General features: G+C 64.4%; 1 protein-coding gene across 1 annotated transcript in view; it reads right to left on the bottom strand.

Annotated features, from left to right (window-relative positions):
* Positions 1 to 1,360: 1,360 nt before the first annotated feature.
* Positions 1,361 to 21,655, bottom strand: part of LOC308533161 (maestro heat-like repeat family member 5) — a 30,019-nt gene continuing 9,724 nt past the window's right edge. The window contains exons 11-26 of the mRNA XM_081110985.1: positions 21,233 to 21,328; positions 20,792 to 20,896; positions 19,448 to 19,583; positions 18,997 to 19,163; positions 13,926 to 14,075; positions 12,960 to 13,114; positions 9,653 to 9,812; positions 9,041 to 9,222; positions 6,478 to 6,615; positions 6,021 to 6,135; positions 5,181 to 5,324; positions 4,669 to 4,845; positions 4,131 to 4,286; positions 3,717 to 3,839; positions 2,901 to 3,304; positions 1,361 to 2,633 (exon numbers count right to left, since the gene is read on the bottom strand). Coding sequence (XP_080967111.1) covers positions 3,155 to 3,304; positions 3,717 to 3,839; positions 4,131 to 4,286; positions 4,669 to 4,845; positions 5,181 to 5,324; positions 6,021 to 6,135; positions 6,478 to 6,615; positions 9,041 to 9,222; positions 9,653 to 9,812; positions 12,960 to 13,114; positions 13,926 to 14,075; positions 18,997 to 19,163; positions 19,448 to 19,583; positions 20,792 to 20,896; positions 21,233 to 21,328 — 2,154 coding nt within the window. The 3' untranslated portion in view covers positions 1,361 to 2,633; positions 2,901 to 3,154. The remainder of the gene's footprint in view (positions 2,634 to 2,900; positions 3,305 to 3,716; positions 3,840 to 4,130; positions 4,287 to 4,668; positions 4,846 to 5,180; positions 5,325 to 6,020; positions 6,136 to 6,477; positions 6,616 to 9,040; positions 9,223 to 9,652; positions 9,813 to 12,959; positions 13,115 to 13,925; positions 14,076 to 18,996; positions 19,164 to 19,447; positions 19,584 to 20,791; positions 20,897 to 21,232; positions 21,329 to 21,655) is intronic.

The following is a 21,655-nucleotide window of genomic DNA, read 5'->3' as shown; positions in this document are numbered from 1 at the left end:
TGCGCTCCCTAGCTTTTGGCCTGGGGCTCCTGGTTGCCATGTGGATGTTTTGGGGGCTGGAGTTTAGAAGGCAAGGCCGGGGCCTGGTGTCTGGTGGGTGACTGCCCGGCTCTGCCCACCAGGTGTCCTCATCTCAGACCTAGAGGGCCAGAGGGTGCGGGGGATGGTGGCTGGTGGCTCAGGGGGAGGGACTGACCGGGTGCCTTGGGGGAGCGGGTCTGAGTGTGTGGGGCCTGTCCAAGGGCTGCTCAGCACTCCTGCGTGTGGGTTTTGCAGACAGACCAGGCCTCCCTGGCTGAGGACGAGGTGCCTGGAGGTCGTGGACACAGCTGGGGGAGGGGTCGAGAGCTGGGCTGGCGGGCGGGGGGTGGTCTGCCCCAGGACCCTGCTCCCCAGGGACTGTCACTCGCCTTCGGACACCCCCAGAGGTCTTTACTGACCCTTCTCTCCCCGTCGCTGGGACCTGCTGGCTGGCGTAGGAGCCCCGGGCCCTGCGTCCAGGCTGCCTCCCACCTGCATCCACCTTCCCGGCCTCCCCTCGGGGCCCGCCTGTCTGGGCCTCCCTCTGCCACACCCTGCACCCTGCACCCACTCTCAGCTCCCAGGCCCTCACTTCTTCCCCTGGGAGGAGGTGGGCCCAGGAAGGTGGGCCCCTGGGCACATGGCGAGGCCCTGGGAGGGACACAGGCCCCCAGGAGCCAGGTGCCCCCACCTGGGCCCATTCTGCTCGGACTCAAAAGGGGGGCCCTGTGGCTGCACCTCTGGGGGCCCTGGGTGGGGGGCAGACAGGGACTCAGGCCTGGCCTCTCCGCCCCTGGCTTGCTGGGTGCGGCCTGGGCCAGCTCCCCCTCCTGGCTGTGCAGAGCCCGGCCACCGTGTGAGGCCGGAACTGAGCTGCTCCCCACGGCCAGACTCAGCGTCTCTGGCCTGTTTCCCAAGGGGCTTGTCCAATCACCAGTGGCTCCAGGGACCCCATCCAGTACAGGCCCACCAGCTCCAAGCTTCCCTCACCCTGGCTTTCTGGAGGGACAGTGGCTGGAGGCAGCGAGGAGGCCTGCCTGCCCCACCCAGAGGCCAGCAGAGGGCGGCTGAAAGGCCAGACCAGGGAAGCCCCATCACAGGGAGATGGCACCCCCACCCCGACCACACCCGCCAGGCTGGGCCCTCCTCCCTAGCCCCTCGGTCCGGCAGGAGGGCACCCGCGGGCAGAGGTCGGTGGGCAGGGTGGGTGGAGTGGGACAGTGGAGCGGCCGCCGGGCCCTCCGCGGGGCTCCATGCGGAGGCTGAGGGGCGATGAGAAGGCGGGAAGGGTTCCCGCTGGCCCCCAAACACGCCCGAGGACACGTAAACGCGTGGCTCCAGGAAGGTGGCTGTGTTTTTTCCACTTAAGGGTCGTTTTTATTTTTCAGTGACAGCTGATGTACAATAGGGTGTTAGTCCCAGCTGTGCCCCAGTGACCAGGCCTCACGTAACCTGCTACGCGATCATCCCGGTCACCCACACCCGCCTGACCCAGCCAGTCCCTGGAATGTCACTGACTAGGTTCCTGTGAGCGACACGGGAAGGGATGGAGACGTGCAGGTGGACGGTTACAGACTAGTCACGGCATGAAGCCACTGTATTAACCCACCATCCAGGTTGGGGGGCCTCCTCTGTGCCAGCCCCGTGTGCCACACCCCTGCCCTGAGTGCCTCGTAGGACCCCAACAGGTGGGGGGGGGGGGTGGCAGGCGAGGAGTTTGTCTAGGCCAGTGATGGCGAACCTATGACACGCGTGTCAGAGGTGACACGCGAACTCATTTTTTGGTTGATTTTTCTTTGTTAAATGGCATATAAATATATAAAATAAATATCAAAAATATAAGTCTTTGTTTTACTATGGTTGCAAAGATCAAAAAATTTCTGTATGTGACACGGCACCAGAGTTAAGTTAGGGTTTTTCAAAATGCTGACACGCTGAGCTCAAAAGGTTCGCCATCACTGGCTCTAGGCCCTAAGGCAGTGGTTCTCCAGGGAGTCAGGGACCTGCCAGGAAGGACCCCCTCTGGACTCAGCCTCTGAGTGGGGGGCCAGGCTGCTCTGCTGCCTCCCCCGGGCCAGTCTGCCTGGTATCCTCATCTCAGGATGAGGGGACAGTGGAGGGGGACATCGGCCCAGGGACCCCTTCCTCATCGCCAGCCCCCTCCTTGGTAATTACGGGCTCCAAGCGGAGACACGCTGAAGACTGTGTGGCCGGAGCCCAGGGCCCCGGCGGCCGTGGTGCGGGCTCGGGCGGGAGGGGCTGTCCTTTGCAGGGCCCACACAGACTTCCGCTTGTCTCTGGAGGACCGGCCTGTCCTGCCCCACACCCAGGCCTGGCCCTGTCCCCTGGTCCTGTCAGTGTCCCCTGGGGGCCCAGGGAGGGTGGGCAGGGAGCTGACAGGCGTGACGCTTCTTTGTTGAATCTAGATCTTTCTTTCAAATGAAAAAATGTATGCTACCAAACTGCCGGCCGGCTGACCAGGTGGCGGCGTGGGGGGCGGGGAGGGGGCGGAGGTCACTGCCGTCCGGCGGCCAGCTCTTGGAGGAAGCGGCTCTGGCTGGTGGCGAAAACCCGTACACCGGGCTCCCGGTCCTTTTTGAGGTTCTCGAAAGCTCGGGGGGGAGGAGGGCCCAGTCAGGGGCGACCGGCCCGTGCAGGCGGAGGGCCCTGCCCCTGGGTGCGGGGTGGGTGTGGGTGTGGGTGTGGGTGGCAGGATGGGCCCAGGCCCCCCCTCCTCCGCCTTCCAAGCCGGCTGGGCTTCCGTCCCCAACCCCACCCACTTCGGCCCGAGGTTGCCCACCAGAGCGAGGCCCCGTCCCAGGTGGGGCCCATCCCAGGGGGCGCGGCCCTGTCCCAGGGGGCGGCAGGGGGCTGCTTACTGCACAGCAGCAGCTTCAGGTCCGCGTCGCTCACCACCTGGGACAGGGCCCGGGTGTGGTAGCAGGTGGTATAACCTAGGCAGAGGAGGGCATGCTGGCGGGGGCAGGGCTCCCAGGTGGGCGGCCTCCCTGGCTGCGTGGGGGCTCAGACCCACTCCTGCCCTTCCAAGGCCCCACCCCCCTTTTCCTTGCTAGTGGGCCCTGGCGTCCAGGTGCAGTGGTGTGGCCAGTGCTGGGTGGGAGGGCCAGGGTGCTCAGGCGGAGCAGGCTGCGGGTCCCCACGCGCGGGCGCCCCGGGCACCTAGGAAGAGCGCTGCCCAGGTCCTCATGCGGTGGCTGCAGCTGTGCAGGTAGCTGAGGGCCTGTGACAGGTGGATGCTGAACTCCTCCTGGCTCTGGGTCATCTGGCCCCGGACAGCGTGCCTGTCACTCGCTGGGACCTGCTCTCTGCCCCGCCTCCCTTCCGGCCCCTCGCCCCGCCCCGGCCCTTCAACCCAGACCCAGACCCCCAATCCTCACCCCAGGCCCCAAGCCCCGCCCCTCACCAAGCCCCAAAACCCGCCCCGTCCAGGCCCCCCAGTCCCCGCCCCTCACCAGGCCCAAAAGCCACGCCCCCGCCCAGGCCACGCTGTAGGCCCCCGAGCTCCGCCCCCGCCCAGGCCCCTCAACCCCGCCCCTGCCCCAAGCCCCGCCCCAGACCGCAAGCCCCGCCTCTCACCAGGCCCCAATCCCCGCCCCTCACCAGGCCCAAAAGCCCTGCCCCCGCCCAGGCCCCGCCCAGGCCCCCAAGCCCCGCCCCGCCCCGCCCCCCCTCACCAGGCAGGACCAGAGGAAGTGGCGCGCGCTGAGGCCGCGCTCCCAGGCCAGCGCGCAGAAGAGGGTGTGCGGCAGCCGCCAGCGCAGCAGCGCGGCGCAGCGGTAGAAGGCGAACCGGGCCCGCTGCAGGGACGGCAGGGAGCGGTCACGCCACCGGGGTCTGAGCCAGAGGCCCGGGCTGAGGCGGGGTCTGGGGCAGCCGCAGGGTGCGCTGTCCCTCCTGGCTCCCGGCTCCCTCCACTGCCAGCCGGGGTGCCCCCTCCTCCCAGCCGCACCCCGCCGGGCTCCTCCCTGGCCCCTGGGGAAACCAACGCAGGAGCCACACCTGCTGCCCCAGCGGACCCACCGCTCGGCGCACCCCGCCCCTCCGGGTCCCCAGCCCCGCAGGGCAAAGGCCCACCCACAGGCACTGACCGTGGCGACGGCCGGGCAGCGGTCCCGCAGGTGCAGGAGCAGCGGCACCAGGCCCTGGTGCACCTGGGTCCGCAGGCTGCTGGGCTCCCTGCCCGCCATCGCTGCCACCAGGTCCCCGAACAGCGCCATGGCCGCCGCCCGGACCGCGTCCCGCTCCTGCAGGCCAGCGGCGCCGCGTCACGGCCGAACCTGCCGGGGGGAGAGGGGGCCCGCCTCCACCCCACTTGGGGCTTCCCCGTCCCGGGTGGCCTGGGGCTCAGCTCCTCAGCGGGACGCCGTCCCCCGACTGGCTCGGGGCTCCCGGGGCAGGGCTGGGCCTCCCCCTCTACAGGGCCCGTGGGCGCTCGCTCCCGGGCCAGCCCCAGGCGCGGGAGGTCAGTGCTGCCACTCGGCCGCGTCCTGACCACCCGGTGCCACGCGTGCGTAGCGGGGCGGGCGCACCTGCTAACCCCGCGAAGGGCAGCAGCCCCGGAGCCGGGCGCCCCGGAAGAACGGGGCCCCGGAGGCGTGCGGAGGGGTGTCCGCCCCGCACACTCACGTCGTCAAAGAAGGAGCGGGCGTTGAGGGCGAGCGTGAGGCTGTGGGCGCCCGCGCCGTGCGCCCCCAGGCGGTGCAGCGCGTCGGCCACGGTGCCCATGACCCGCACCACCACCGGCTCGCTGCTCCGGAAGAAGCCCTTGATGAAGAGCGGCAGCTGGCCGCGCAGCAGGCTTCCCTGGGGGGGGGGGCGGGGGTGTGGGGGGCCGACTGCCTGCCTGTGGCCCCCCCGCCCCCCCCTGCCCGCCGGAACCAGAACAAACTCGGGTTCTCCTGGCGATGTCCCTCCCCAGACCCCAACCCCGACCCATCTGGGCGCCTGCACTGGCCTGCATCCCTCAGGGGGCTGGAGACAAAGAGGGGGGTCGTCAGGCTCCCACAACCCTGCCAAGAGGCCACCCCAGCCGTTCTACAGACGAGGAAGCGGAGTCCCTAAGGACCCGCGGAGAGGGTCGGAGCTGGGATTCCGCCCCTGGGCCTGGCCTGCGCCTGGTGCCGGGCGCCCCGCCTCACCTTCTCGGGGTGGAAGAGGATGTTCGCCAGCCCCTGCAGGCTCAGCACCCGCACCGCGGGGCTGGGGTCCCTGATGCTCTGTGCCAGCACCATCAGGGCGTCTGGTTTGGGGAGCACCTCCAGCAGGGCCGGGCTGTAGAGGAACTGGGGGCCCCCCAGGGCAGGCAGCTCGGGCCTGGCCCCCTTGCCCCTCCAGGGTGGGCTCTAGGACCAGGGGTCGGTAGGGGTTTTGGGGTGGCGGTTGGCCAGCACCCTCTGGGCATCCTGGTTAACAAGTATTGGAAACTGGCCTCCAGGCGGGTTCGACCCTTCCGGGTGTAGCTGGAGAAACAGGCTGGGAGGGGAAAGGGCTTTGCCCGAGGCCTCACTGCCTGCTCCTGGGGCCCCGGCACAGACCCGCGGAGGGTGATGTTCCTGCCAGTGGAGGGGGGTGGGGCGGGAGCGGCCCAGGCTCGGTTCTGGGTTTCCCCCTCCCAATGTCCTCATAGGAATGACACGCCCCCACTCGGCACTGTCCCCAGCTCACAGCGGCAAAGCCCGCCTCCCCGCGCCTGTCTGCTTCCAACTGCCACCTCCAGCCTCACAGCCGCAGGGGGAAATGGGTCCCGGAGGGAGGGCGAGGACGGGCAGAACTTCCGGCCAGGGGTGCCCGACCTACACTCGGACCTCAGCCCTGCAGGGGGCCTGGGAGGGGGGACCCAGCAGGAGCCCGCGTGGGAAGGAGGGTGAGAGGGGTCTGCCCTTCATCGGGGCGAGGTCCTGGCGTGGGTCCTGATGGGGCGTCGACGCAGCTGGAGGTGGGGTTCAGGCCTGGCGGAGGGCCCCTGCCCGCCCACCTACCTCATTGAGGATGAGGATGGCCACCTTCCTCGCCCGCTCCTCCCGGCTCTGCAGGCTGGGCAGCAGCTGGCTGGCCACGGCCTTGATCTGCCTGCAGGGGCTCTGCACCATGGCCCTGGGAGTCGGGGTAGGCAGGGGGGCGGGAGCTGGGTCATGGGAAAGCCCCGTGCCCACCTTCCCGCCACCACCCAACCCGGCCTGGGCCAGGCGGCTGGAGATGCCACTGAGTGTGGGTGGGCACCATCTCAGAGTGGGCTTCCGGTCCCTCTGCAGCCGCTGGGTGCCACGCCTGGGCTGGGCATCGGTAGAGGGAGGAGCAGGCACGGCCCTGTCCCCTTAAGGGCCTCGGGCTGGGCTGGGGTCTGGGGGAGACGCCTGCAGCTCTGGGTTCACAGGGCACAGAGGTGCGCTCCTCCCTGCCCCGGGCTGTGTGCACCTGCGTGAGCCCCGCCCCTACCTGGCCAGGAGGCCCACACCCTGTGGGTAGGTGTCCAGGGTGGTGAAGAGGTCCCAGGCGTCCTGCAGCTCCAGGCGGGCAAAGTCCTGACAGTGGCCCGTGGTGAACAGCAGGCTCTTCAGTGCCTCCAGCGACATGCTGCGGGGCGGGGGGCGGGGGGTCAGGGTTGTCACGGGCCAGTCCTGTCCCCGGGGAAGGTGCGCCTCCCAGCTTATTCCCGCCCTTGTGAACAGAAATGGTCAGTGTTCTGAGTCACAGGTTGGAGGGGTCCCAGCCGAGCCTCGAGGGACAGTGCCCTTTAAATGTGGGGCTAAGAGGCCGGCCGGTGTGGCTCAGCGGTTCAGCAGACCTATGACCCAGGAGGTCAGGGTTCAATTCCCGGTCAGGGCACATGCCCGGGTTGCGGGCTCAATCCCCCGTGTGGGGTGTGCAAGGAGGCAGCCGATCAGTGATTCTCATCGATGGTTCTATCTTCCTCTCCCTCCCTCTCTGAAATCAATAAAAAAAAAAAAATTAAAAATAAATAAATGTGGGGCTAAGAGTCCAGAGAGGGCACAGGAGGGAGGGAGAGGAGAGCCAGGGCTGCGTGGTGGCATCAGGGAAGCCCAGAGAAGGGTCTGCAGCTCCCGACGGGAAGCCAGGCTGCACGGACACCTGCCCGCGTGTGGCAGAGAGAGCGCCAGCGTGAAGCTTGGTGACCCACTGCCGGCCAGCGACCCGGTGTCACTCCAGGCACCGCCCCTGCACGGGCTTGGGGGACCCGGTACGGACACACCCCCTACAAAGGAGCAAGTAGTCCAGAGGGTGACAGCCCGTCCTGGTCACACGGCCTGGCCAGGGGTGGCAGAAGTGGCGTCGAACCAGCCCCCTGGCTCTGAGCCTGCGCTGTGAGGCCATGGCCATGGGCCAGGCCCGCAGGAGGGTGCAGGTGCGGTGCAGGGCCCCCAAGAAGCAGGGAGCCCGCTCTGTGCCCGTCCCCGTCCAGGCCACCCCGCACCTGTCCCATCCGCCCGGGCGTGTCAGCGTGCCCTGGGACCAGCCCATCACTCCTGCCAGCCACCTTCTGAGCAGATTTGCAAAACCAAGTGCCAGAGGCCGAAACGCCGCTGCCCGGGGTCCTGGGTGGCACCGACCCCAATGCCAGCTGGCTTGGCGTCTTGTCCAAGCCACGCCATGACAGAGGCAGCGGTTTCCAGGCCACTGGTCTCGGCCAGGGAGTGGGGCCGGGGCCTCGGGGCAGCGTGTTTTGTGACCCTGGTGTCAACGCTCGCTCAGAAGCTTCTGGCTTCCTGCTGCCTGTCCCCGCGGCCCCCAGGGCTCCCGGGCGTGGTCTGACCCGGGCCTTCTCGGGGCTCTTGCTCGAGCTGGTGGACGCCTGGCCCCCAGGGGTGGGGCCGCGGAGGGCCGGGCTGTGCAGGCAGCTTCCTCCTCCCGCCCCCGCCCTGCGTTCCAGGAGGAGGACGTTTTATTAGCTGATTAGGGAAGATTCATGCGTTCTGCACAGCGATCTGACTAAAAAAGGAACTTGAGGCACATTCGGATGCAGAAGCCATGCGAGATCAGCCGTGTTTTTCCCGGTGCCGCCTCGGGGAGAGCCGTTAAAGTGACAAACTGCGGGAAGCGCATCGTAACACAAACAAATGGGAGAGTGGGCCCGCGGCTTTAAAGACTAAAGACGGGCTCATGGGGCTTCTCCAGGCGCCGTCTGTGCTGAGGGAGACGGCCCCACCCGCACCGCGGCCGCCGTCCCAACGCCTGTCCACGCTGCCGGGCAGGGGAGGAGGTCCGCGGCCGTCCCGACCCGACAGCAGCGCCAAGCTGTCCCGGGTCCCGCGCCCGGGGTGAGGGGACCCAGAAGGCGTCTGCCGGGCTGCGGTCTCCGGCTCAGGATGCCTGGGCATTCAGTGGGGCTCAGGCGAAGCCTCCGACCCCCTCTGAGCCTCCGTTTCCTCGTCTGTAAAACGGGGACACGTTCATCTCACAGAATCCCTGCACGGACCACCCTTGGGGCAATGTGGCAAATAGGGCCCGTGCAGTCCCGTGGAGCCCCGGGCGCCAGCTGGGCGCCCCTGCTGGGAGCACCCTTGGGTGACAAGTCAGTGGGACACGTTCCTGCCTCTGGTGCGCCCCACGCCCACTGCTGCGCCGGCCACAGGCGGGTTTGGAGGGTTGAACTGCGTCCCCGCAGTGATGTCAAAGCCCAGCCCCAGGCCCGGGAAGGCGGCCTTACTTGGAAACAAGGTTTTTGCAGATGGACACGCAGTGGGATGAGGTCATTAGGATGGCCCAGCCCCTCAGGAAGAGGGGAGGGAGACAGCCCCCCAGGGCGAGGGAGCGGGGAGGGAGGGGGGAGGGGGCCCCAGGACGCGGGAGCCCCAGCGCGGGGCCAGGCAGGAAGGAGCTCCCCCAGGTTTCAGCGGGAGCGGCCCTGTGGGCACTGGCCAACTCGCCCCGGGAACTGTGAGCGGCCGAGTGCCCGTTGCTTTAAGCCGCCCATCGGTGCCACTTGCCGCCTGAGGGGTCGGACACAGCATCCTCCGGGCAGGCCCTGCGGCCCCCTTACCTCAGGGGGCTGGACGCGGCGGCCCCCCGGGCGCCCGGGCGTGGCGGCGGCTCCCAGGGCAGGTGCAGCTCCAGGACGTAGTGCACCTGCGTGAGGAGGGCCAGCAGCAGCTGCGGGAAGGCCTCCTGCACTGTCACCTTGAACTCCTGCGCCAGCTGCAGGCTGTGCAGCGTGTTGGTGGCCTGTCGGGCGGCAGCGGACGCTCACTGGAGCCTGGGCCAGGCCTGCCGACCGACCGTCCATCACACCCACGGCCGCCCCGCCCTGCTCACGGGGCGAGCCCCTGAGGTGCCCTCCATGGGCCTGGCTCTGCCCACTCCCCTGCTGCCTCCTGCGCTTGGGTGGGGCATTCGGTCCAGAATGTCCTCAGGGGGGCACTGAGCGGCGATAACAAGGGCAGGGCAGGGACACGCGCGTGCTGGGACGCAGGGAGGGCCACCGGCTGACCCCACTCCTCCAGGCCGGCTGGGCTGGGCAGGGCTGGGCTGGGTGCCCCGCCCCCAGGGCCTGGCACGCCGAGGGCACCCAGACACCGCTGAGATCTCCCTGAATGGCCACAGGATGTCGTCAGCCCTGTGGCAGTGGGTGACGGCCTGGGGGTGGCAGACTCACGGCCAGCAAGCGCAGGTGGGTCTTGTCCGCGGGCTGGGGGTCGCTGGGGCTGGGCCCGCCGGGCAGGGGCCTCTCCTGCAGCCAGGCCAGCAGGGTGGCCAGCACCAGGCGGCTCCCACGCCGCTCGGCCCCCAGGGCCCGCCACAGCTGGAAGGCGTGGCTGTGGGCAGAGAGGCACCGTGAGGGCTCGGCCAACCAGCGCGCCATGACCGAGGCGTCAGGTGCCTGGAGAGGCGTGGCCGGGGGACGTGGGAGATGCCCCGGGCCCCTGTTCGTGGGTCTCCCCACCTTCAGGGTCTCGCCTCCAGCCCTGTCACCCCAGCTGCAGACTGACTCCGCCACCTGCCACGGCTCCCGAGTACCCACAGGGCACGTCCAGCTGGCACTCAGAGCCACCGCCCTCTGGCCCCTGCCCTCTGACCTCCAGCCCCTGCCTGTCCTCCCTCCTCTCCTGCCTCTGGGCCTCCACCGATGCTATCATTCCTTGTGCTTGGAGCACCCCTCCTCACTGGCCTACTTCCACTGCCTCGCCAGCAGTCGCCTCCTCCTGGAAGCCTGCCTGGCTTCCTCCTCCTAGGCCTGGGCTTGCTGGGGTCCAGCTCCCTGGGGCCCAACCTGAGTCAAGTGAGGGGCCGTGACTGGCTGGCAGAGCTTTGCAGTGTCCCTGGGCCCATTCTGCAGACGGGGAAACAGAGGACAAGAGAGAAAGGATGTGCTCTGGTCAGGGCTCTCCTTGGAACTGGGAAGCTGGACGGGGGGCCAGGCCTGCATGGTCCTATGCCCTTTCCGCCAGGTCCAAGGTCATGGTTCTGTGAGATCTGGGGGAGTCAGGGGGCGTTGGGGCTCCCGAGATGTAGGCTACTCTGAGGGCCCCGTTTTCTGGGCGAGGTGGTCTTGGGGCCTGAGTGGGAGGGGCTGGAGGGCAGGAGGGACTCTGGGATGGTGGGTGGGGGCGGGGGCCACAGTGGGCGGGCGGAGTCTGCTCTGCCCCCAGATTTAGCACAGACCCCAGGAAGGCCACCCTAAGCCCTGGGAAGCCACCTGTGCCATCCGCCCCGGGCTTGGTGGGCACAGCAGCTCAGAGGACTCCGGAGGCTCTCTCGTGTGGTCACTGCCCCTCTGGACGGGTGGGGCCTTTGGAGTCAGGAGGGCCGGACTCAAATCCCCTCGGCCCCGAGCTGCCTGTGACCTTGAGCCGGCCACTTCCTCTCTTTGGGGGCAAAACCTGCCGCCAGGGGTTTAAGTGAGGAGCGAGGTGCCCAGGTCCAAGTTTCTATTCTGTCCCTGTGGGCGTCCGTCACTCAGTCAGCGTGTGTGTGTGTGTGTGTGTGTGTGTGTGTGTGTGTGAGCGCGGCCACACTGCGGGCCCAGGAAATGGCCCTGACGGTGTGGGAGTGACCGGCTCTGACGTGGCAGAGACAGGGCTTGTGAGGCGTGGGGGTGGGGAGGGGACAGGGGAGGGTGCACCTGGTGCCGCCGATGGTGAGGGGGGCCCGGTGGTGAGGGGGGCCTGATGGTGAGGGGGGCTTGGTGGTGAGGGGGGCCCGGTGGTGAGGGGGGCCCGGTGGTGAGGGGGGCTTGGTGGTGAGGGGGGCCTGATGGTGAGGGGGGGCCCAGTGGTGAGGGGGGCAGTCGGGAGGCTTCAGACACAAAAGGGAGACATTTAAGGGCCTGAAAGAGAAAAGAACCCAGAACACTGGAGGTCACGTGACCCTTCACCTGCCGCCAAACCAAGAACCGGCCTGAGCGGGCTGGGTTTCCGTTCTGACGGAAGAGGGTGCCGCTGAACGGGGAATCCTAGAAAGGGCCCCGCAGGGTTTCCTGGGGACAGGAACCGAGTTAACGGATCCATCTGCCCGCACAGGAGTCAGAGACAAACTCAACACCGAGGGAGGGACCCTCCCCTGAAACCACCGGAGGCAGCAAAGGCGTCAGGTGACTCCAGGGCAGTCCCACGCGCTCCGCCAGCGCCTACACACAGGACCGTCCGCTCGGACTGTAAATGCAAAGACACACACACGCCTCTGGAAAGACAGGAAGCGAGAGCTGATGGAGTTCGGGAGAGAGAGGGAGGAAATGGCAACGCTCGCTCAGAAAATAAAACCCAGCCTTGCGCTTTTAAAAGATGCCTGATTGCCCAGCCGGCGTGGCTCCGTGGCTGAGCTCTGACCTACGAACCAGGAGGTTGCGTGCAGCCGATCTCTCTATCCCTCTCCTTTCCTCTCTCCCTAAAATCAATAAAAACATATTAAAAAAAAAAAACCCACACAAGACAAGAGTGATAAGACTCAAGTGAAAACGGAATAAAGGGCCTGGAGGAAAAGCAGTAAAAGCGATCGAGAGAATGAAGTGAACGTAAGGAGGAAGCCAGAAGGACGGCGAGAAGGTGCTGGGAGAGAAAGTGGGTGAGGAGGGAACAGCTTCGAACCACTGGACTCTCTGAAGAAGCAAAGCAGCATCGGAACAAACGAATATTTAACCAAGAGGACTTTTCAGAAACAACAGCAACAACAAAAATACTTAACCCCAGATAAGCGAGGACCCGGGAGACATTTCTTAGTGTAACTATTACATTTCAAAGATCAAGGGGGAATCTGCAAAAAAAGGGCAAACAAGCCTTTGTCATCAGACTCTTCAAAGACAAAGCGGGGCTGCAACCCAGCAGCCCGGAGAAGACACCTCCCGAAGGAAAGCGCGAACCGAGGGTTTTATACCCAGACCAGCCGTCCGCCACGCACACGACCTCCCACATAAGGAACCTGGGTGGCCCGACGCCAGGTGCCCTCCTGGAGGGACCTGTCAGGAGATGAGTGTCATCAGCTGAGTGACCGGACACGGCAGCCAAGGGACCCCATAATGATGCTTCCACAACCGGTGCGGGCCAGATCCAGGAGGGGGAGGGAGCGAGAGGTGTCTGTGCCCAGGAACCACGTCTCGAGGCCCCGCGGCAGGAGCGTGGTGGGTGGGAGTCAGAGCTGAGATGGGAGGGAGGAAGAGGACCCCAGCCACCTCCGGACTTGGGTTGGAGGCCTGTGGGGGCCCCTGGGAGGGGGGCAGGTAGGAGGAGGGGGTCCTTGGAGGAGTAGAAGGAAGGAGGCTCTGGTGTTGTGGGGGGCAGTCAGGACCCCTCTCCGCACAGTGACGGGGTCGAGGCCGGGCAGGGTGTTTCAGGTGGGGCACGGATAGAATGCAAGGGGAGCAGGGCCTCCGCAGGGCCCGCCCCAGGAGGTGCGCGATCCAGGAGCAGGTCAGCTGGGGGAGGCCGGAGGGTGGGGCGGGGGGTCGTGAGGGAAGGGGGGCCGGGCACCTGTCCAGGGTGACGGAGAAGTCCAGGAAGGCGGCCACCAGCTCGGGGGTGTGGTTCCGGGCCAGCAGGGTGATGGCCTGCAGAGCATCCTCCTTGGCTTGGGGGATGCGGACGGAGCAGAGCTGCAGGTGGATGGCCTGGCCCAGGTTGGCAACCTGCGCGGGAGGGCGTGTGGGGGAGAGGGCCGGTCTGAGCGGGGCGGCCAGGCCCGTCCTGGGGAGCCTAGGGGGACGGAGGCCCCGCCCTGGTGAGAGTGGAACTCTCCTGAGTGGCCCTGAGCTTGAGCCTGATGGGGAGACACAGGCCTGCCCAGGGTGGTCTGAGGGAGGAGGCGCGGCCCTGCCTGGACACAGGGTCAGAAGGGGAGTCCCCACCTGAGAGGAGAGTCCCCCTGCCTTTCGCAGGTACTGAGGCCTTCCACTCCGTCTAAACATTGCCCAGTCCTGGAGGGGTCAGACGCACCCACCTCGTCACCTCCTGATGGCGCCGCTGGGGCCTACGCGGTTCTCTGTGCCCGGGGTACCCTCCCTCCCCTGTCCACGCCCAGCCCCAGGATCTCCCATGCGAGGCTTGGTCTGCAGGACCCCGCATTTGTCACTCTCCTTCTGGGGCACTGCCCGCCAGGCACACTCCCTCCCTTTGCATGACCCGTGCTGTCCTGGCTCATCTGCCCGGGTCTGCGCACGGGGTCCCCGAGATGTTGGGTCCCCTGGCCATGCCTCCTCTTCCCCAGCCCCATCTACCGCTCACGCTGCGCCTGTCTGCTGCTTGCCCCTGCGCACACCACCGGGCCCAGCACACCTGCTCGGGCCATCCCCTCCTTCCCTCCCCCCTCGGAACCTATCAGGGTGGGGGGTCTGTGTCTCCCCCACAGGCTCAAGCTCAGGTCCACGCCTTGGCCCAGAGGCCCCAGCCCTTGGGTGTGACTGGCCACCCCTCTGCCCGCCGGGTCTCCGCCGCCCTCACAGTCTCCAGCTTGGGCCCGTGCTCCTGGACGGCAGTGAGCAGCACGCGGGCGGCCGCCTGCACGCGGAAGGGGCTGGTGGAGCCCAGGCCTTCGACGGCCGTCCAGATGAGGTCGGTCAGCTCTGCCTGCGTGAGAAGCTTCATGACCTCCTGTGGCGGCAGGAGGGGAGGCAGCGTCACTGCGGGGCCCCTGCCCCAGCGCCACGCCCCGCCTCGGCGCGTACCCCTTCTCCCCTGCTCCAGGCGCCTCAGTCTATGGGCAGCTCCACACTCCTGAGCCCACTCCTCCGGGTCCATAGTGGATGTCAGAATATTTATTAGAATTTTTTTTAAAGTAATTTCTTTTTTTTTTAAATATATTTTTTATTGATTTTTTACAGAGAGGAAGGAAGAGAGATAGAGAGAAACATCGATCAGCTGCCTCCTGCACATCTCCCACTGGGGATGTGCCCGCAACCCAGGCACATGCCCTTGACCGGAATCGAACCTGGGACCTTTCAGTCCGCAGGCCGACGCTCTATCCACTGAGCCAAACCGGTTTCGGCTAGAATTTTTTTTAAAATATATTTTTATTGACCTCCTACAGAGAGGAAGGAAGAGGGATAGAGAGCTAGAAACATCAATGAGAGAGAAACATCAATCTGCTGTCTCCTGCATACCCTCTACTGGGGATGTGCCTGCAACCACGGTACATGCCCTTGACCGGAATCAAACCTGGGACCCTTCAGTCTGCAGGCGGATGCTCTATCTACTGAGCCAAACCGGTCAGGGCTATTAGAATCTTATTATTCTGAAATTTTAGTGAAATCTTTGTGAGAATGTTAGGCGATTAGTTGTTAGAATTAGTTGTTAAAATCATTTCAGTGAAATATTTGTAGTTTATACTAACTTTTAAAAAGGAATATTAGGCTGTTACAAATCTGGTTAGAACATTTGTTAGAAGGTTAAATTGTTTTCTAAAATGTCAACTTTTGGTTAAAGTTCTAGAATGTAGAAGGTTTGGGAAGAAATTCAACTTGGAATGGTGGTTAAGTACCCAGAGTCCTCGAGTCCTGCCGGCTCAGGAAGGTCAACACCCAGAGCATGAGAACGTGAGGGGGTGACAGTGATGGAGGCTTAGTGGTGGTGATGGTGGTGGTGGAGATGACAGGGTGGTGGTGGTGGTGATGGTGGTGATGGTGGTGGTGGTGATGGTGATGGTGATGGTGGTGGTGGTGGTGGAGATGACAGGGTGGTGGTGGTGGTGATGGTGGTGATGGTGGTGGTGGTGATGGTGGTGGTGGTGATAATGGTGATGGTGGTGATGGTGATGGTGATGATGGTGATGGTGGTGGTGATGGTGGTGGTGATGGTGGTGGTGGTGATGGTGGTGGTGATGCTGGTGGTGGTGATGGTGGTGGTGATGCTGGTGGTGATAATGGTGGTGGTGGTGATGGTGATGATGGTGGTGGTGGTGATGGTGGTGGTGGTGATGGTGATGGTGGTGATGGTGGTGGTGATGCTGGTGGTGATAATGGTGATGGTGGTGATGGTGGTGGTGGTGATAATGGTGATGGTGGTGATGGTGGTGATGGTGGTGGTGATAATGGTGATGTGGTGGTGGTGATAATGGTGATGGTGGTGATGGTGGTGATGGTGGTGGTGATAATGGTGATGGTGGTGGTGGTGATAATGGTGGTGGTGGTGGTGGTGATAATGGTGATGGTGGTGATGGTGGTGATGGTGGTGGTGATAATGGTGATGGTGGTGGTGGTGATAATGGTGGTGGTGGTGGTGGTGGTGATAATGGTGATAATGGTGGTGGTGGTGGTGGTGATAATGGTGGTGATGCTGGTGGTGATAATGGTGATGGTGGTGGTGGTGGTGATGCTGGTGGTGATAATGGTGGTGGTGGTGGTGGTGGTGGTGATGGTGGTGATGCTGGTGGTGATAATGATGATGGTGGTGATGGTGGTGGTGGTGATAATGGTGATGGTGGTGGTGGTGGTGGTGGTGATGGTGGTGATGCTGGTGGTGATAATGGTGGTGGTGGTGGTGGTGGTGGTGGTGGTGATGCTGGTGGTGATGCTGGTGGTGATAATGGTGATGGTGGTGATGGTGGTGGTGGTGATAATGGTGATGGTGGTGGTGGTGGTGGTGGTGATGGTGGTGATGCTGGTGGTGATAATGGTGATGGTGGTGGTGGTGGTGGTGATAATGGTGATGGTGGTGGTGGTGGTGGTGATGCTGGTGGTGATAATGGTGATGGTGGTGGTGGTGGTGGTGATGGTGGTGATGCTGGTGGTGATAATGGTGATGGTGGTGATGGTGGTGGTGGTGGTGGTGGTGATGCTGGTGATGAGGGTGATGGTGATGGTGGTGGTGGTGATAATGGTGGTGGTGGTGATGGTGGTGGTGGTGGTGGTGATAATGGTGATGGTGGTGGTGGTGGTGGTGATGCTGGTGATGAGGGTGATGGTGATGGTGGTGGTGGTGATGATGGTAATGAGGATGGGGTGATGGTGGTGGTGATGCTGGTGGTTGTGTGATGATGATGGTGATGGTGATGATGGTGATGATGATGGTGATGGTGATGAAGGTGGTGGTGATGGTGGTGATGGTGATGATAATGGTGATGATGGTAATGAGGATGGGGTGATGGTGGTGATGGTGATGGTGATGATAATGGTGATGATGGTAGTGAGGATGGTGGTGATGGTGATGAAGGTGGTGGTGATGATGATGGTGATGGTGATGATAATGGTGATGATGGTAATGAGGATGGGGTGATGGTGATGATAGTGGTGATGATGGTAGTGAGGATGGTGGTGATGGTGATGAAGGTGGTGGTGATGGTGATGGTGATAATGGTGGTGATGATAATGGTGATGATGGTAATGAGGATGGGGTGATGGTGATGATAGTGGTGATGATGGTAGTGAGGATGGTGGTGATGGTGATGAAGGTGGTGGTGATGATGATGGTGATGGTGATGATAATGGTGATGATGGTAATGAGGATGGGGTGATGGTGATGATGGTAGTGAGGATGGTGGTGATGGTGATGAAGGTGGTGGTGATGATGATGGTGATGGTGATGATAATGGTGATGATGGTAATGAGGATGGGGTGATGGTGATGATAGTGGTGATGATGGTAGTGAGGATGGTGGTGATGGTGATGAAGGTGGTGGTGATGGTGATGGTGATAATGGTGATGGTGATGATAATGGTGATGATGGTAATGAGGATGGGGTGATGGTGATGATAGTGGTGATGATGGTAGTGAGGATGGTGGTGATGGTGATGAAGGTGGTGGTGATGATGATGGTGATGGTGATGATAATGGTGATGATGGTAATGAGGATGGGGTGATGGTGATGATAGTGGTGATGATGGTAGTGAGGATGGTGGTGATGGTGATGAAGGTGGTGGTGATGGTGATGGTGGTGATAATGGTGATGGTGATGATAATGGTGATGATGGTAATGAGGATGGTGGTGATGGTGATGAAGGTGGTGGTGATGGTGATGGTGGTGATAATGGTGATGGTGATGATAATGGTGATGATGGTAATGAGGATGGGGTGATGGTGATGATAGTGGTGATGAATGTGGTGCTAGTGATGAAGGTGTAGTGAATACAGACCATCTGAGGAATCAGAACTTGGGACTAGAGCCAAGGCCTGTTCTCCAAACGACCTACCATCCCTGGATTAGCAGACCCCCCACCTCTCCCTCTGTGCTCCTGTCTGTCACTGTCACTTGTCCAAGGGAGAGCCAGAGCTGAGCACCCGCCCTGTGTTCAGGGACAGTGCAGAGTGGGAGGCCGCCCCTGCCCAGTCCTGGTAGCTTGTCCACCTGAGGGCCTGGTGCTCTGGACCCTTCCTCACGGTCCCCACTGCTCCCCGCCCTTCCTGCTCTGCCTCTGCCCCCGGCCCAGGCTTTTGGGCATAAACGGAAGCCAACCCAGGTTTTTCCGCTCTGGCCCTGGACCTCAGGGCTTCAGGTCTTCCACATGGAACTTCCGACGGCCTCACTGACAGCTCGCGGCGCTGCAGACGCTGGTTCTGGGATCAGCCAGGACCAGACTCAGAACCCGCGGGGCCCTGACTGCTTCTTCAGCATTTGGTTCAACCGAGTGGCCGTGCACGGGAGGCTGGCTCTCCCACCAGGCCCTGCTGAGCCCTGCGTCGGGGCTGGGGTGCGCGCGGTCTAACGGGGAGCCTGGCCAGCACACTGAGCACAGGGTCTTCACGAGCCACGAGCTCAACACCAAGAACGGGCGAGCCGAGGTCGCGTGTCAGACACCACGGATGGCTCCCTCGGAACCCGAGGCTCCACGCGACACCCGTCCACGCCAGCCCGACACGCCCACTTGGCCCGCTCGGCCTGCGCACCTGCAGGGGGCAGTGCAGCTCAAATCAGATGCGAAGGGTCACAAAGACACGGGTTTCACGGTGGTGAGAGGGACGTGGGCGCACACTGGCCTCCTCCCAGCCACTGGCCACGGAGGGTCTGGCCGAGGGACAGCAGGTGGCGGGGGGCGGGGGGACGGGACTGGCTTCGGAGGGCGGGCCTTTCGGAGGCTAAGAAAGGCGCCTGCGAAGATGAGGAGGGCGGGCCTGCTCCCGCCCAGTGCGCCTGCGGGAACCAGCCGCGGAGGGCAGGCGGTTGTGGGCGCCTCAGAGAACACCTCCCCAGCCAGCCGCCCCGCGGGCACCATTTGTTGGGCGCTCGTGGAGGCTGGGTGCCACCGACACCACTCCGCCCATTTCACAGAGGAAGACAGGCTCGGAGAGGAGGGGCTTGTCCAAGGCGTCTGTGCCCAGCTCCTCCCTCCCCCCGCCGCCCCCCAGGCCAGGCCAGCGGCCAGGGCTCCCCCAAAGCTCTCAGTTAACCACCAGAGACGCAGATGAGATCCTGGCCTAGGTTTAATACTCATGCCCTGGCCCAGGTGCTGACCCCTGGGTCCAGCCAGGCCACGCCAGCAGCCGGAACCGGCACCTCCTCAGAGGGGTCGACAGTGGGGGTGGGAGGAGAGCATGGCCACGGTCCCCCACCCGGACCTGCCCACGATTCTCAGGGCCTTGACCTTGGTGACTTGGTGGCTGCTCAGCTGGAAGAGCTGGTCCTTCGGGAACGTCGCCGCCCGGGGTGCGGGGGGCGCGGCCTTCTGGTCTCCGCTGCTCCAGAGCAGGGCCTCGTCCTGGCCGGCGGGGGTCAGCTTCTTGGGGACCGGCTCCTTCACCTGCGCAGCCCCTGCAGGCCGGGGGGCAGTGGGCGGGGTGAGTGCGGGCAAGGACGGGCTTGGGGACTAGGCTGGGACAGGCGGGGGTTAGGGTCGCTGGTAGGCAGGGTCAGGGCTGGGTCCAAGTTTGGGGATGGGACTCAGAGAGGTTCTGGGGGCCTCTCTGGGGTTAGAGGTAGGTTTGGGGCAGGCTGGGGGGAGCTGAGTTCAGGGGTGCGGCATCAGCAGAGGTGTGGTGAGGTGGCCGTGGGCCCCGTGGTGAGGTGGCCCGCGGTGCTGGCCGGTGGGAGCTCACCTCTCTGGTGTACCAGGAGCTGGTGGAGGTGGCCCAGGCCCTCCAGGCTGGAGTGCTGGGTGGCCTGGTCGGGGTCCTGGCACAGAATCCCCAGCATGCCCACCAGCTGCCCGAGCCGCTTGAAGTCCTCTTTCGGCTGCAGGGAGAGTGGGGGCCGATGGCAGAACCCACCCACGGAGCCCCCTGCCCCGCCCTCACCCCAGCACCAGGGTTGGGCTGGGGTGAACTTTAAGGATGGCCCACACACGCAGAAAGCAAGAGAAATCACATTTCACGCGCTATTTAGAAACATCAGCGTGACCAGGAAAACCCCATCTGGAAATAAGCTTCAAAGCTGTAAACAAAGACAGCCAGGGACTCTCCGCTCCCCTGAGGGCACCTCACTGCGGAGACCTGGGTGTCAGGCAGCCGGCCACCGGCCACCGGGCCACCACCGTGTGAGACGGTGGTCGTTTAAAACATCGCGTTTACATGTTACTGATCTTGGCTGCAGTGTTTTGGCGCCCCCAGAGTGTGGTGCCCCCAGAGTGTTGCGCCCCAGGCGAGCTCGCCTCATCCCCGACTGCGTTCTGCGCTGTGGAAACTGATTTCGAGTAAATTGAAGCCACTTTGAACCCATCTGGAGGGGCTTCCTCCTCCGCGTGGGGAGCTGGCAGCGTCTGCACTGAGCTCCCGGCAGAGCCCACCCCGCTCCCCAAGGCCAGGCCCAGCGCCCCGCCTTCCGAGAAGGCGCCCTCCGGGCATCAGGCCCAGGAACTAATTTCCTTATCTCCGGCGAGGCTCCCTAAGGAGTTAGTGCTGATCTTGGCTGATAGACCAAGTACAACTCACTCCCTGAACACGGGCTGCTGTCCATTCAACCGGGGGGCCAGCACCACAGATGGGGGTTCAGCTGGGACCCAGGAACCGATGGGGGTCGTGATGGATGGAGGGCGTGGGATGGGGGTGCCCTGGGCAGTAACTGCTAAGCCTCGTCTGGGGCAGGCCGCACATCTTAGGAGCCCTTAGCAGCCCCCACTCCATCCGATCCCCGTTGTGTCCCTCCGGGGAAGAAACTCAACTCAGGGTGGGGCTTCCAGGGTCTTTGACGGGAGCCCAGGCTCCTGGGTCAAGGGTCAGGGCGCAGCCAGGCGGACTTTCCTTAATCTTGCCCCTCGCCCCCGCCAGCCTGCTTCCTCCTATGAAAAGAGGGGTCTCCCTGGCCACCGCAGGGCACTCAGGGATCCACCCCGTGTGGGTGGCAGGGCACAGGGAGCTTGAACCCTGAGAGCTCTGGCAGGCTCTGGGAGGGGCCGGTTTGGCTGGGACGGCAGAGGCGGTGGGGCGTGGGGCCCGGGTACTCACGTCCAGGTAGAGGTTATTGCTCAGGAATCTCAGGAGGCTCATGCAGCTCTTCACAGCCCGCTGCCGCTCGTGCGCCTTCTCCGACGCCAGCCACACATACAGATGCTGTGGTTGGGGCGGGCAAGGAAGGGTGCTGCAGCCCGGGACCCACCCATCTCCGGCCAGGCTCCGCCCTGCCGCAGGCCCCGCCCACCACAGCAAGGCCACGCCCTCATTCCCTACCCCGCCCACCGCGGCTCAGACCCCCGCCCCCTGGCAGGGAGCTGTTCTATAAGCCAGGCTCAGGCCCCGCCCACCGCGGCTCAGGCCCCGCCCCCTGGCAGGAGCAGGTTTACCAGCCAGGCTCAGGAGCCCGGTCCACCTTGTCTCCTCTGGGCCATCCTCCTCGCTCACCCTGGGACCCAGCCCTGCCGGCGCCCGCCCCGCACGGCGCCCCCTCACCGACAGCAGGAAGTGCAGCTCCTCCGCCGTGGGGTTCTGTGTGATGAAGGTCTGCATCATCTGGTCGAGCGCCTGCGCGGTCTGGTTGTAGAGGTTCTGTGTGGGACGATACGCCGCCAGGTGGCACCACGCCCGGTGGGCGGCTGGAGGCGGAGGCCTGCGCGGGGCGGCGTGCTTTTGGCCTCTCAGTGCTAGGGGTGCCCACTTCCTGCTGACCCCCGGCCGGGCTGCCCACCCTACTTGGCAGGTGGTGGGGCTGGGCAGGAGGGTGGTGTGGCCGGCCCAAGGGCACAGGCTTCCCAGTGGCCGAGGCAAGTTCCTTTCGCGCAGGGCTGGCTCCGCGGGAGGGCAGCGCAGAGGCTGGCCTGGGAAGGCCTGCGGGTGCCCCCCACTGCTCTGCCGCCGTCATGGGACGCTTAGTGG

This window comes from Myotis nattereri (genome assembly GCF_964212035.1).
Source record: "Myotis nattereri genome assembly, chromosome: 17".
In the NCBI taxonomy this organism is placed as follows: domain Eukaryota; kingdom Metazoa; phylum Chordata; class Mammalia; order Chiroptera; family Vespertilionidae; genus Myotis; species Myotis nattereri.
Note: the sequence above shows the minus strand (reverse complement) of the source record. Positions and strands in the feature narration are given on the sequence as shown.